Here is a 15978-nt window from a genome sequence, read left to right as displayed (position 1 = left end):
GCTGGGAGGCTCTGCTGGGGAGTGTGACCCCAGCACAGCAGTCGGTAACAAAAGGCCGTCGGCAGGCTGCGAGCAGGCAGCCACTGCAGGCACCTACACCTGCAAATGGGGAGGACCTTCTGCAGCAGGGGATTTACTGCCACATCTGTCAGCAAAACCAAAAGCAACTGGCTGTGATTCCTCCTGTTCCTGATCTCCCCTTGAGAAGAATACAAACGACAGCACCATCGGCGACCTCGTGATCCCTTGACGTGCCCAAGGACGGGAGGTCATCCAGAGGGACCTGCACCTCATGAGGTTCAAGGCCAAGTGAAAGGTCCTGCACCTGGGTCAGGGCATTTTTGGGTATCAATGCAGGCTGGAGGATAAAGGGATGGAGAGCAGCCTGTTGGACAAGGACTTTGAGGTGCTGGTGGGTGAAGAGCAGGATATGAGTGCTCACAGCCCAGCCCCAGCCTGTCACGGGCTGAGCCTCAGCAGTGTGGGCAGCAGGGGCAGGGAGGGGGTCCTGTCCCTCTGCTCTGCTCAGACACACCCCACACACCCCCAAGTGCTGGGGCCAGCTCTGGAGTCCTCAGCACAAAGACCTGTTGGAGAGGGGTCAGAGGAGGCCACAGCAACGCTGGGAGGGCTGGAAGCCCTCTGCTGTGAGGCCAGGCAGAGAGACTTGGGGTTGTTCAGCCTGGAGAAGACTCCAGGGAGACCTCCTGGTGGCCTTAAAGGGGCTGATGAGAAAGCTGGGGACTGACTTGTTAGCAGGGGCTGCTGTGACAGGACAGGGGGTGATGGTTTGAAACTAAGAGGGGGATTCAGACTGGAGAGAAGGAAGAAGTGTTTCCCACTGAGGGTGGTGAGACCCTGGCTCAGGTGGCCCAGAGAGATGTGGGATACCCCTCCCTGGGATCCATGCCAGGTTTGGGGCTCTGAGCAGCCCCTGCTGGATGCAGCAGGGGTTGGACTGGATGACCTTTGAAGGTCCCTTCCAACCTAAAGGATTCTGTCATTCTCTGATTCTATCTGTTTGGAACTCAATACTTTTCTTCCAGAGGTCCAACATCCTTGCTGGCTGCTCACAATTCAGATCCAACAGAGTATTCTGTCCTTGGTGGGACGTAACACAGGAGCTTTCCCTGATGTTCCTCTTGCAGGGCAGCCCTGCACAGTCAGCACTTGAGTCCCACACTGCTTTCCATCTGAAGTCTTGTACTGGCTGGAAATTCTTCCCTTGGCATCGCCTTTGCTGATGCCACACAAGATCAAAGCACGCAACAAAGCCAGATACTGGAGACAGTAAGCTCTGAAATCATATAAAATTCATGTGACACTCTCCACCAGGCTTTCACAGAGTATCAGTTGTGCTAATTAATCATTAATCAGGCAGGTGCACGACTCAGGCAGGGGCTGTGCTGCACATGGCCACAACAGCCCTTCACAAAGCCACCTTGAGCAGCTCCTTTTAGAAGAACTCAAACCTCTGCTTGAAGGCAGCAAGGAATGAAACCCACAGCATGTGCACAGGGAGAACCCCAACTGTGCTGTTCCTCCAGAGATGGCAACTACATCCCAAATCCTTGACAGTGAGGGTGGGGAGACACTGGAACAGGATGCCCAGGGAGGCTGTGGATGCCCCTTCCTCCCAGGTTGGAGGAGGCCTTGAGCAACCTGGGCTAGTAGAAGAGGTCCTTGCCCATGTGTGGTGGTTTGAGCCTTAACTGGGACTTAAGAGCTCAGATGGGGGCCAGGCTGAGAATCCTTCCCCCCTCCTCTTTCCCAATAGAGAGGAAAAGAAAGGAAAGGAGCAAATCCACCAAGAAAGAATTTGGATTTGGCTTGGAAGTAGAGGGGTAAAGAGTTTTCTTTAAACAGTATATACATATGTAACACTAACAGGGAGGGGTCACAAGGGTAAGGAACAAGGCTGCATGGGAAAAAAGAAACAGGAACTACAAACCCAGTCCTTTGCAAAGGCAGAGATGTAGCAAGGAGGACCACGTGGCAGAGAAGCAGGGAAACCAGTGGCAGTCCTCCTCCAGGCAAAAGGCAGGGGCCAAGAGAGCAAATGGCTGCAGTGCCCTCCTTTTACAGCCTTGCTGGACAAGGAGGGGGAGTGGAACAAACTAACTTAGTTTCCCAGGGGGAAAACCCCCTGCAGGGAGGGCAATGCTCTCACAAGCCCTCTCCCCACCCCCCACCCTGCTTCCAGGATAGAATAGGATAAGATAGGATAGGATAGGATAGGACAGACCAGGTTGGAAGAGACCTTCAAGATCATCGAGTCCAACCTATCACCCAACACCAGCTAATCAACTAAACCATAGCACCGAGCACCCCATCCAGTCGCCTCCTAAACACCTCCAGTGATGGTGACTCCACCACCTCCCTGGGCAGCACATTCCAATGGCCAATCACTCTTTCTGTGAAGAACTTCTTCCTAACATCCAGTCTAAACCTCCCCTGGCACAGCCTGAGACTGTGTGCTCTTGTTCTGGTGCTGGTTGCCTGGGAAAAGAGACCAACCTCCGCCTGTCTACAACCTCCCTTCAGGTAGCTGTAGACATCAATAAGGTCTCTCCTGAGCCTCCTCTTCTCCAGGCTAAGCAACCCCAGCTCCCTCAGCCTCTCATAAACCATCACACCATGGCAGAGAGGTTGGAACTAGATCTTCAGGGTCCCTTCCAACCCCAACCATGCCGTGACTCCATGACATACCTGGCAGCAGGGCCGCGGTACCAACCTGTGAAGAGCAGGACAGAACGCCACAGGCACAGAGACACTGAGGAGACAAAAAAGCCTCTAAACCCACTCACCACACAGCTACACATCAACACCAGCAGCAACTCAAAGCTACACACACTGGAGGAGGAATTTTTTTTCCCCCTTTACCATAGCAATACTAATGACAGGGGGGAAAAAACACCACAGCGGGGAGCAAAACTACCGAGGGCTTTCAGAGCAGAACAATTGAAGTCATTCTTTCCCTTCACTATGAAATAGTATGAAATTCAACCTAATTTTTCTGAATGGATGGAAAAAAAAAAAAAAGGTACTTCTCACCTTTCTGTATTTGAGTTCAGAGAAGGAGTTTACAATGAAGGCTAATTCATCTGTGCCAAGCTGCTTATACTCCGAGCAGCCAAGCACCACCTCGGAGCCGGGTGTTACATTTTCATGCAGTACAAACACTGACTAATCAAAAAGTCTGCACAAGGGTGTTTTCCTAAGGCAGCCCTCCTGATTCTGTGGCCTTTCAGGTAACAGAGGCTAGCAAAGAGAGCAGCAAGAGGAAACCAAAAGAGGAGTAACAGAAAAACCTGGGGCTTTTTGCAGCTGTGCTTGCGCAGCCTGCAGAAGGCTCAGTGGCACTGGGTCAATGGTAGAAGACATCAGGGAGGATTTCTTTCCCTAACAAGGTGTGGATCACTTTGCACCTACACCAAGCAACAAGCCCTGTGCATCCTGGGCTGCATCCAGAAGAGTGTGGGCAGCAGGGCAAGAGAGGGGATTCTGCCCCTTGACTCTGCTCTGCTGTGACCCTATCTCTAATCCTGCCTCCAGCTCTGATGTCCCCAACATAAGAAGGACACAGAGCTGCTGGAGAAAGTCCAGATGAGGGCCACAAAGATGATCCAAGGGCTGGAGCATCTCTGCTATGAGGACAGGATGAAGGGTCTAGAGTACAAGTCTTGCCAGGAGTAGCTGAGAGACCTGGGATAGTTCAGCCTGGAGTAAAGGAGGTTGAGGGGAGACCTTCTGACTCTCTACAACTCACTGAAAGGGGGTTGGAGCCAGGTGGGGGTCAGGCTTTTCTCCCAAGGAACAAGTGATGGGACAAGAGGAAACAGCCTCAAGTAGACCCAGGGGAGGTCTAGGTTGGACATGAGGAACAATTTCTTAGCCCTGAGACATGTCAAGGCCTGGTCCAGGCTGCCCAGGACAGTGGTGGAGTCTCCATCCCTGGAAGGGTTTTAAAGCCATGGAGGAGTGATGCTGAGGGGCATGGCTTGGTGGTGACCTGGCAGTGCTGGGTTAAGAGTTGGACTCAATGATCTTAAAGGTCTCTTCCAACCAAAACGATTCTGAGCTGGGGTTGTTCACCCTGGAGAGGAGAGGACTCCAGGGGGACCTCAGAGCTGCCTTCCAGTACCTGAAGGGATCCTACAGGAAGGCTGCAGAGGGACTTTTTATAAGGGTGTCTAGAGACAGCAGTAGCCTGCATCTCTACCAAGTAAGTACTTAACCAAAGGGAGGGAAGGGCATTAGTGACAGTCCCAGGTAAACTCTAACTCCGTGTGGATCAGCCCCCAACACGAGCCAGGGAACAAAAGCAGGAAACAAAAGGCAAACATCATTACTGGTTCAGTGTTTCAGGGGCTAAATGAGGATTTGATTCAAAGCACATTCATGCACAAAGGCAAATTATCATCCCTGTCCTGCACTGTAAAATTGATTAGCAAATTTTCCAGCCCAGCTTCCAAGGCACTGCAGTGGCTCCACGGGCAGAGGTTGGCACGTGGCTGTACAAGCACAAAGTACTGCAATAAAACTGGGGTGGTCCTCCTTAGGGTGAGCTCCACTTTGCAGTGGCTTACTCCTCCTCCACCCTACACCACTTTACCAACACAAAAGAAGAATCCACATCATTCACAATCCCATCCTCTCCATCTTTTGCTCTATCTTTTCCCTGTGCTTTAGAAGCTGTGATTTAAGAGCTCCTACAGAACCACTTGCTGAGCACATTTGGAGTGCAGGGGAAAAAAAAAACAACCCACAAAGCTCTACCAGATCAAGAAGCTAATTCCAAGCCCTGTGCATGGAACATCAAATTGGAAAGAAATTGTTCGAGGAAATCAGCTCCTTAAGAAAAGAGCACCAGGGGTATCATAAATTAAAGCACTAATACAACAGTTTGGGCAGCAGCAGCAGCAGCATTAGCTCATACAGAGGATTTTCAGCATGGATCCTCACAGACACATGAGGCGTGGTAAGCTCACGGTGTTAAATTCGACTGCTCAGGGAGAGCTTCCGAGGAGCAAGGCAGGGAAGTGAGATCTGTCAGGCGCATTCCAAGGGGTATTTCACTTTACAGGACACACAAGGAAAGCATGGCTGTTCCTGCTTCTTTTGAAAGCTTAGAAATACTCACAAAAGCCCAAACACAAAAGCTGCTCCTGTGCAAACAGCGCTGACACCTGGGTCATTTGTTGGGGCTCCAGTAGAAGCCACTTAGGTTAAACGGTAAAGTCATTAAGATGGTAATGAACGCCCAGTTGGACACAAGCTTATTTGGGATCCATAATGAAAGAAGCAGCTGAGACCACGGCACAACAGAAAAGCCTAGCCAGGCAATGTCTGCAGAGCCTACTCAGGCAGCTCTCCCCTGCTCTTCAGGCAGACACAGACATGCCTCTCGTGTTGACCACTGCAGGAAAAGAGGCGTTTGCAGCGAGGTCTGAGGCGGTGAAGTGTTCCTGGAGCTGGCAGGCAGAGAAACCTCATCCTCCACCTGCACTGTTCCAGCAGGTCTCAATGCTTAGCAAGAAGCCAGAAGGCTGGACACTGCTTCCTCCTCTCTCCCAGGCTGAAACCAGGGGGTGCTGAATAATTCCAATAACCAATGCTCCAGCAGTGGAGACGCTTGCCATGCACGAAGCAGAGATGACAGGAAGGAGCTAACGTGCACTGCATTGTCTCACTGAGCCAAACTGCCAGCTCTCAACGCCTTGCTCTCAAGCAGACTGGAAAGCAATGGCAAGAAGTGAGCTTATTGCAAACATTACCAAAACCTCACACAAGTCAAATATTTATGCTGGCTGTTCAGTGCTAGGCAGAGAGTGTAAAAGATACACTTCAAAAATACTGAATTATCTCACAGATGAATCTTTCTTCTCAAAACAGCCCTAGTAAAATATCAGCCTGTCCAATAAAACAGCAAGAGGAACACTCAAAGTGCTCAGATGAAGCACTGAAACAGAGAATTCAGGTGAAATAGGAGCCCTGAGTCTCCCTCTGAATGAATGGATCATTTAAATACATGTACAGACAGACATACAGATCACGAACGTGGAGACAGATACACACACTGCTCCTAGCAAAATGCTAGCTCCAGAGCTGGAAACAATGCCTCCAAGGATTAAATACAAGCATATAAAGGCTCTTTGCCCCCACCCCAGGGTATTCTTTAAACTTAATAATGCTTAAGTGTTTCCTACTTGAACAGCCAATATCTGAGCGAGCCTTTCACACAGCAACAGGGAACAGAGCATCATTTTAAAGCATGATAATGCTCTAATGAAAAGAGAGAAACAGAATGGGGAGCAGGCATAAATGCAGCACCCAAATCTAATCCGAGCACTCAAACTGATTTGATTCCCGTTGCCAGCATCCTTAGATACATTAAGTAGCTTCCTGACTCTCCTGAAGCTTTGAACTGCCTCAGGTAGCTTTCTAAAGACCAGGGGGTTGTGAAGCAGCTTTTCACAGAAGCACAGAAACACTCAGGCTGGAAAAGACCCTCAGGATCACCAAGCCCCACCGAGAACCTTGCTCTACAAAGTCCACCCCCAAGCCGTATCCCCAAGCACCACATCCAAACCACCTTTAAACACATCCAGGCTGGGTGGTGACTCAACCACCTCCCAAAAGTTCCCATTTAGTTAAGAACAGGAAGTGTGAGAGGTCTTTGCCAGCTAGCACCTCTCTCCAGCTGATACACTCAAACCTTCTGGAGATACAGTTCCTCCTCACTGAACTATTCTTTGGCCAAGGACACTGTATTACCACAGCCTCTTAATAACGTTCAATCAGCAACTCCTAACTGCCTCCATTAAATTAATAAAAAGGCACTTTCAAAGAGACACTCTAATCTCTTCTTTTTATTCTCCAAATGTCATGATGCTGCAACGTTAAGCACCACTCAGCATTTTCCATCTCCCCCCTCAAGAAAAGCCTCAGTGTGACAGGAGGAGCAGCACCTTTACACCGGCACACACGCACATCCCTCCCGCCGGGTTCTGGAAGCCTTTGGGATTTCACTGTACAGTCCAGAAGAGACTGTGCCACTGTGCCTTTCTGCACAATTCCCACACAGTCACTGTTCCAGAAGCCAGCTACCCTCCTGACTTTGCCAGGCCAGTCCTCCACAATCTCTGCCCACTAAATCCCTGTCAAATAGCAGTCATTTCTTAACCTGTGTTTTACCTCCCCCTCTGCAGCCCTGGTCAGGCAGACAGCTGAAACAAGCCAGTTGGAGCAGAACAAGAGGTTATGTCACTGATCTATGGAAGTGCTTTGAAGAGTTTGTGGTCTCAAAGCTTGCAGCATCCTTCTGACTGTACAAGACCCAGTGCTGCCACCTTCGCTCTTCATTTTGGTGGTGTTGAGCTCCCACTGCTCAAAGATATCACCTCCAGCATGCTGCTGCAGCTCTGTGACTGGGAGATTTCTAATCCTTCCCAGAAGACAGCCTCACAGCAGTAGTCCTCTCCTGCCCAGACTACAACAGCTTGAAGCCAGAGGCCTGCAGCAGCCTCCAGCCAGCAGAGAAAGCCGCTGGAGGCTTGTACAGAAATAGAAGACACGAGCACATCAGGTACGTCCTATATTTTCTCTTTCAGCTTCCTTTGAAAGCAAGATCTTTATCTCTAAAGAATTCAGGTGGCTGGTTCCACATCTAAAAAAAAAAGTCATTTCAAGTCCTTCCTACCTCAATCTCCTACCCCAACAAGAGCACAAGTGCCCCGTGCAGAGGTCAGCGGTGTTTTTCTGAAGCCACTCCTACACCCAGCACCGATCGCTAAGGAAACCACACACAGCTACACCTCTGCTGTGCCCTCTGGCTTGTCACCAAGTCACAGCAGCCACACGGGCTTCCAAACACCCCACTGAGCTGCCTCAGAACAGGAGCACGCTGCTCCCCTCTTGCAGCTGGGGTGAAACAAGACAGAACATGGTCTGCCCCGGGTTTCTTACCCCTGTGTCTTAAACAGGCTTTCCCAAGGAAGAAGGCAAGCAGAAGGTTATCAGCCTGCAACAGGAAGCTACCACATTGCCCCTTCCCTGCTAACGAAGGAAAACGCCGGGGATCAGGAGGTCAGCGAAGCACTGCTTGCAGCATGACAACCCCAGTGCTCAACAGAAGCAAAACAAGTCAAGACCACAAACACAGTCATCATATACATCCAGATAAGGACAGGAAGATGAACATGCCAAGCGCAATTCATCTCTCCTTCAAGCAGATAAGCATGTGGAATATACCACAGGCAGAAAGCAATTTCCACCTGTCCCACTTCCCTTTTGCACCTACAGCATCTGACAACAAGTCAAAGCCTTCCCAAGCCAAGCTCTTGACAATCACACACCAACACCCCCCCTGCACTGCCACTCCTAACAGGAAACCGAGTGACCCAAAGCATGTGAAGGTTGTGACTGCAAAGCTCTAAACACCACTGAAGAATTCTGCACTGTTTTCAGAGCTCAAAGTTTAAAAACATCACTGGAAAGTGCAACTGGTGAGCAAACAAATAAAGGGCTAAATAAAACACTGTGAAAGAAAAGCAAGCATTATACTGTCAGTTGAATTTTTAGACTGGATCTTCTGTGTGAAGGAGAGACAAGAAGTTTTGTCAACATGGTTAACAGGTTAACAAAACCAAAAGGCTGTTAGCAGTGGGTATTTCTTTGCTTCACTCAGCAGTTTTGCCATTCAGAAAAGACCTCTCTGCCTTGACTCACATCTAGTCCCACTGAAATGACCAGCATCCTAAAACTGGCTGAGGAAAGGAGCAGGTAAGTGGCTCTTTCACCACGTTCTTTCTCAGCTAGAAGGAAATTCTTAACGTGAGAGTGGCAAAACAGCACTAACAGGGAAGCCTCCGACTTCAAGGGTTTGCCTGGCATTGTTTCCACACAAGATCCACTGCACCACACACCCAGCCACAGACTGGCAGAAAACAAACATAAGGAAACCTCAACTCCTAAAGCACAAAAAGGGTTTTTCCTCCATCAGCTGGGCTTATACAGGCAGCTCCCCTTCCTCCCAACCCACAGCAAGCACTGGCAAAGAGTGCTTGGTACTCTCTCTCAGGAATTCCCCGAGAAAGCAACTGCTGCCTAGAATAATCCTCCTTTTTTTGGTCGTTCCCTTCTTTTCCAAGAATCAGCTCTGCCCAGGGAATTCACCTCACACATGCACACACACAGTGGCTCTCACTGCCACAGCTGATAAAACCACAGCAGGTAACCATCTTACAGAGCCTCCTGCCTCTGAAAACACCAAGTTTATCGAGAAGCCAGGGTCCATTTCCAACCTACTCCCATTTCCACTTTCTTATCCTATAGGAAGAACTTTAAACACATAGCCTGAGCCTCTCATACCACCAGAACTGGTCTTGGCACTGCAGACAGTGCACTTTTCAGTATGGCAAAGCCCAAAGACCATGGTTCCCCTGTGCTGTCACCCCTCACTCCCACACACACACACATGCACGTGTCCAGGACAAGCACAGAGCCAGGGGGTCACCACCAGCCTGCCCAGAGCCACCACTTAACTTTTTTTCCTGATAAACACATACATAAATAAATGAACAAGAACTCTACCCAGAGGGAGGACCCTCACACCAGTCCCTGTTCTGTTCAATCCCCCAGCTCTAGCCTTGTCCCCCAGTAAACCTGAGAGCTTCCTTCCACCAAGCTGTTATTCCCAGTGTCCCACCGGAGAGCCAGCATCACTGCCACACACACTCCCTCTGCCCCAAGAGCTGAGCCTCCCCACATGCAAGCTCCCTCCTTTGGCACTACCCCCTGTAAGATGCTGCTGCTGCTGCTCTCCCCTGCACATACATCGCCCAAATTCACCCTTAACCAAAACCAACACCTACTTATGCTGTCTGCCAAGACGTGCTTCCTTAACCCCCCCTCCAAACACCTCTATTGCCTCCACCCAACCCTAACACCCACTCGCATGCCCTTCCTCTCCCACTCCAACCTGCTCCCAGTCGGACCCAGTCCCTCATCTGCACGTCAGTCTTTCTGCCCCCGCCCAGGAACTGGCCCCACACCCACGCTGTCCTCCAGCCCAGTGAACCTGCTCCTCACTGCTCCCATCTGTCTCCAACACCAGCCACCATCATACACAAAACCAGTCCTCATTCATCCACTATCCATCAGCCTTACACAGCCCCCAAACCTGCCCCCACTGCCCCAAATATGTGTCCCCCACACACACACCCCCTCCAGTGCTACTTTCTCTCCAGATCTCGTACAACACAAACCAAATTACTCACCACATTTACACCTCATTACCTGCCAGGCTCTGGCCTGCACAGTCCACTGAGCCCAAACTCACACCAGAGCTCTACAGCCACATCCCTTCTCCTAACACAGATAAGGCTCCACCACTGACCCCCAGCTACCCACGTGCAATTCCAGCAATCAAATTCCATCCCCTCAGAGGTGCCTATTTGCAGAACCAACACCCTGCACTCACCAAGTGCTGCTCGGTGGGGCACCCCTCACCCCCTTATTCCCCCACGCGGCTCCCGAACGCCTGCACCGCCTGCGGGACACCGGCCCTGGCGCTGTACGCTCTCAGCCCTGTCCTGTCACCCTCTGTCACCCCTCGCAGCCACATAACTCCAAGATCTGCCCTCCTGCGCCTGCCCAAATCCTTGTTGTCCCGCACCTGCCTCCCACCCAGATCTTCACACCACAGTCCCCCGGCTCTGCCCCTCATGCCCACACCCCTGTTGCCTTCAAACTTGCTCCTGCGCAGACTCACCCAGGGACGCCCAGAGCCCTGTTGCCCCCTGTACACGCTCCTACCCAGCCCTTACTGCTGCACCCTTGTCACCTGGGTCTGTCCCCCGCACCCACAGCTCTCGCGTCCTGCACAGCATCAGATGCAGGGGCTCCCACCCATTTTGAGACCCCCAAAGCTGCTTCTCACACCCACCTCCCTATTCCTCCCCTTCTTAAGTGGTCCCCCTTGGGCAGCATAAAACAGGACCACCAAGCCCCTTTTGTCCCCTGGCCACCCTGCAGCCCAGCCCCTCAGCGCCCACGTGTCCCCCGGTGCCCCCAGAGCTGCCCACGTACCCAAAACCTCCCTCACCCGCCCCTCACACACCCACGGCCATATTGTCCCTAAACGTCGCCGATCCCCGACCGGGGACACCCGCAGCCCGCCCCGCTCCCCATCAGGGGACTCACCTGAAGCGGCCCCCACAGTGCTGGCACTGATCGCCCACCCAGCCGGGCTGGCACTCGCACTGCCCGCTGGCCGGCTGGCACCGCCCGCCGTTGGCGCACGGCTTGTCGCATTCCTTCGCTGCCGCCGTCTCCTCGGCGGCCGAAGCAGCAGCGGCGGCCGCGGGCCCCAAGCCCGGCAGCGCCGGCATCAACAACAGCAGCAACGCCAGCAGTAACCTCCGCGGCGGCGGCCTCCCGCCCCGCCAGCCCGGGCCCCCCCGCTCCATCTGCCACCGCCGACGCCGCCGACTCCGAGAGGGGCGGGCGGGGGGCGGCGGGACAACGCGGACCATCCGCCGCGGCGCCTCCCGGGACGGTGGCCGGCGAGGGGGCTTCCGCCGCTCCCGCTACGGTGGCCGCGAAGGCGGGAGGGGGGAGGGGGGGGCTGGGGGGAGCGGCAGGAACGCGCCGGACGAGCGCGCAGCAGCAGCCAGGCGGCGCCGCCGGGCCGCGGCCGATGACGTCACCACGAAGCCGGCCACTGGCAGCGGGGTTCTCCCTCCTGCCAGCGAGTGGGGCCGCGGGGGCGGGGACAGAGCGGCCCCGCACCGGCACCTCTGGCGGCTGGGGAGCGCAGGGACCTGGGCGGTCCCCGGTGCTGGGGGCTTCCCGAGCCCCCTGCCTCGGCTGTTCCTGGCAGTGGCCCCTCAGAGGCGGGGTGCGCCCCACCCCGCGCCTACTTCCACAGCCCCCCCGCAAAACTCGTCCCCTAAAGTAGAGCGCGGAGGCCCCGGCGAGTGTGGCGCTGGGGCGTGTAGGAGGCCTCCTGGCTGAAGGGGACAGGGAAGATGGAAAAGAGCCCGGGGGGGGCTTGAATTATGGCTCTTGCATCATTTGCTGCGGGGGCTTTCTGCCGTGGGTTCTGCAAACTGCCAGCTCCGCACCTGGCTTGCCAGCGAATCGGAGTGCTTCGGGTTGGAAGGGACCTCTGAAGCTCATCCAGACCAACCCCGCTGCAGTCAGCAGGGACATCAGCAACTAGAGCAGCTTGCTTACTGCCCCAAACAACCTGACCTGGAAAGGTTCCAGGGTTGGGGCATCTACCATCCATCTGGGCAACCTGGGCCAATGTCTTAACCACACTCGGTATAAAAAATGTTTTTTATCTACTCTGAATCTTGCTCGTGTAGTTTGATACCATCACCCCTTGCTTTGTTGCAAGAGGACCTGTTAAAACGTCTGTCCCCAGCTTTCTGATCACTCCTTTAAGTACCACAAGGTCTCCCTGGAGCCTTCTCTTCTCCAGGCTGAACAACTCCAACTCTCTCAGCCTGGCCTCACAGCAGAAGACGTCCTCTAGACACATCCATGTCTTTGTTGTACTGTGGGGAGAAAGTGAACATGCAGTGAGGGGAGGTGTGGACCGTCCGTGGGGTCTCCACACTGCTCTGAGGCAGTGATTGCCCTGCCAGACTGGATGCCAAGCTTGGTTTGCTGCAGAGAATTGGATGGTGGGATGGGATGCTGTGTTGTGCAGCTGGAAGCGGGAGCAGTTCAAGCTGGAGCTGTGCTCAGGTTATGCTTTGGGGATTCCCAGGTGGCAGTTTGGTTAGTGCTGAGATCCACTGCCATCAGGTCTGGTTTAAGCAAAATAAACATTCTGCTGTTCAGGCAAGAATTAGAGTGGCACAAAAAACCCTGAGCTCAGCAGCATGGAACATGATTTCCTGCTTAAAATTGGGATGAGCCTTTGTCTTCTTATTTGATTGCTTGAGCAAGAAAACAGGGATCTGCAAAGATCTTTCTGCCCTGCAAAACAAGTTAAGCTAATGCTCTCCAAGGATTTCTAGGCCATCATTCATAGGAGCCAAGGACTTGAGGGAGGAAGAAGTAAAGCAGTTCAATCTCTGGTCCCCTCCTGAATTCCCAGGCAAAGCAGCCAACTCCTTTGTGAACACACTATCAAGGATGCCAGTTGCAACAGGAAGGTTGGAGCAGAAACACAGATGATCATCAGAACTCTCAGACCTTCATTTTCAGCAGGGTGAAGAAGGACTGGGAAGATTGATGATGTTGGAATTCTTGGATGAATGTTGCCTTTGGTCTGTTTCTGTTAATTCTACCTGGAGTTACTCAGGTAGTTAATTGAATGCCTTGTTTCAAATGTGGAGAGATGGGATCAGCTGAGAAATGTGTTTGTTTATTAAATGAAAGCAGAGAGGGATACAATTCCCATTTTTCCCTATACAAAAACAGGGGGCTTGGGGATTAGGCACAGTGATGCAAAGACAGGCTTCAGGCTGGATGGAAACAGTCAGCTCACTGTGTTTAAACAGTTCATTTGTATTTAGTATTCAAAGTACTAGTTACCTGTCTGAGCTGAAGGAGGTTCTTCAGTAGGAGCCTGGGTAATTTCTGTGTGAGTTACAGGGATAATGAAAGGTGCTGAGCAGATAGGAAAGAAACCAGTCTAAAGACCAGTTTGTGTCTGTCAGTCAAGCATCTGTCTAACTAAACCATTGTTCATGTATTTTGCCTTTTCTGCTCAAGGCTGCAGGAAGGAGAATGGAATGGTGGCTTGGGCTTAAAACTGCTGGGCTGAGCTGGGCTGGTATCCAGAGGAGACACAGAACCAAAAAGGTGTGAAAGGTCAGAAACAGGCTATGAATGAATGCCTCTGGGGGTGGAGGCACAGAGAGGTTACCTCTGTATACAGAGGTGCTCCTGGGACACAAACCACTGCCAGCATGCCCTTAATCTGCAGATTCAGATACCATCCACTGCCATTAGCCAAGGTGTTGCCAGCAGCAGCCGGTCAGGATCAGAGACTCACCCAGCACAGGGTAAAGCCAGCATCTGACACTGCTTTGGGGTTGTCCTCTGTGTGTCACACAGGTGCTGCCAGCACAGCTTGCTCCCACGAGCCAAAGCCAAAGGGAAACTCCTCTGACACAGCTTCTGTCCCACATGGATCAGTTAGGTGTTACCATCTGCTGTTAGACATCCGCTCCATCCTCTGCTTTGTCTCTTTCCACATCTGTTTGTATTCACTTGCAGTTCTCAGAGATAACAATGCTCACATTTTCACAACACCTGCTCCCCATCTTCCTTGCCAAACATAGCTGCTTGTTGCACAACAGACTGAGAGTAAAAAACATTGGTTAATGTGGTGAGAAGAAACTTGGGGAAATCGTTCCCATGCTGAACTTCAGTTGAACTTCTCTGCATCGCCGCCGTTCTTGGAGAACACCCTGTGTGCTCAGCAATTGCTATGGGGTTTTTTCTCCCCCCAGCAATGTGGATAAACACAAGATGCCATTTCTCTTTCTATATTTCCCTGCCATTTGTCTTTTTCTGGAGTAGTCCACTAAAATCAGTAAATGGAAAGGTTTTCTATCAAATAAAGAATCCAAGCTGTGCAGTGGCTGCTGAGTTGTTTTTCATCAAAAAAAAAACCACCACCCAACCCATAAACTCTCTTAAATACAAGAGTTAAGAAAGCTCATCCAGCAAGTGAGAGTGGGGAGAGAGAGTTCTGACATCATGACAATCCAGTAGTCCAGTTACTGGAGAATTCCCCAGCTGCCAGTGGCCGGGCTGAAATTCTTTGGAGACAGCTAACATCCGTCACTGTTGCACAACAGAAGAAATCCTTCCCTGACCTTCTTAGTCATCACACTGTGCCCTGTTGCTGTCTGCATGAAACATTAACTGTGGGAGATCATTGTTGTTAAATTAAGTTTAATCTGCTCAATTTCAGCAGGCAAAGAACGTTCAGAAAGGCTTCTTTTGTGATTTGTTTTATTGGCAGGCATCTTCCCGACGCGAAAACGCGGTTGGGAAGGGGAGGAGTTAGGTTAGCCCAGAGTGCACACTAGGCTATTTTTGTTGCAGAAAACAGAAATATTTCATAATAGACATACTAGGATGATTAAAACAGCCTTTCCTGGCAGCAGGCACAACAAGAGAGTGGTGGGTTTTTCTGCTGAACCACGCTAAGGATGGAAGAGTCCTGGGTATCGCAGCTAAAATAATAACCTCCTCAGAGCAGCACTTAAATAACTCACACAGCTTCGTGCAGCACGTGGAACCAAGAATTAATTATTAAGCAAGCACTTCCTCAGACATGGATTACAGACAGGACCCCACAGTGAGCCAGTACAAGCAGCAGTGAGTTCTGTTTGGAGTGAGGAGCTACCCTTGGCTCTGTTTGCTCTGGCTGCCCAGCGTCTGTGGCCCTGCATGCTGCTGTTACACGTGCAATTAGATGCATGTTTACTCAGCACATATTTGCTTAGTATATAAGTCGAGTTACTACCCTCTTCATATGCTCAATGACAGACTAGCTGGAGATGCTAATTAATGAATTGGCCTCTGGGGTGAAATTATGTCCTCGTTAAGGAGGCTCCCATTGATATTAATAAGGTCAGAACATCATTGCTGATGGCTGAGTCAGGGCTGAGCTGGACGTCGCAGACATATAAACACCGGAGCTGCCCTGGGAAGGTGGGTGCTTGGTCTGTTGATCTGCACAATTCAAGATGGATCCACTCATGGTGATAGTGCTGTATTGTACATGTTTTTTCCTTTCCAGTGAGATCAGCTGTATTCCAGAAATAACTCCCTTCCCAGGGGCCTGGAACCAGCTATTTCCAATTAGTTCATAACCCGACATCACCAGTTTTTGTGTTCCTCACCTGACCTGCTCTTTCCACTCACTGCATCCTCTGCCCATGTTCCTTTTCAGCAGGGCCTGCTGTGACAGGATGAGGGCTAAGAGTTTTTAAGCCAAAA

General features: G+C 51.6%; 1 protein-coding gene across 1 annotated transcript in view; it reads right to left on the bottom strand.

Annotated features, from left to right (window-relative positions):
* The window catches only part of ATRN (attractin), a 156690-nt gene extending 145138 nt beyond the window's left edge, over positions 1-11552 (bottom strand). The window contains exon 1 of the mRNA XM_054172307.1: positions 11206-11552. Coding sequence (XP_054028282.1) covers positions 11206-11537 — 332 coding nt within the window. The 5' untranslated portion in view covers positions 11538-11552. The remainder of the gene's footprint in view (positions 1-11205) is intronic.
* Between the last annotated feature and the right edge of the window lie 4426 nt (positions 11553-15978).

Source organism: Dryobates pubescens, chromosome 23 (assembly GCF_014839835.1).
Source record: "Dryobates pubescens isolate bDryPub1 chromosome 23, bDryPub1.pri, whole genome shotgun sequence".
NCBI classification, from domain to species: domain Eukaryota; kingdom Metazoa; phylum Chordata; class Aves; order Piciformes; family Picidae; genus Dryobates; species Dryobates pubescens.
This window is presented reverse-complemented; position numbering and strand designations above follow the sequence as displayed.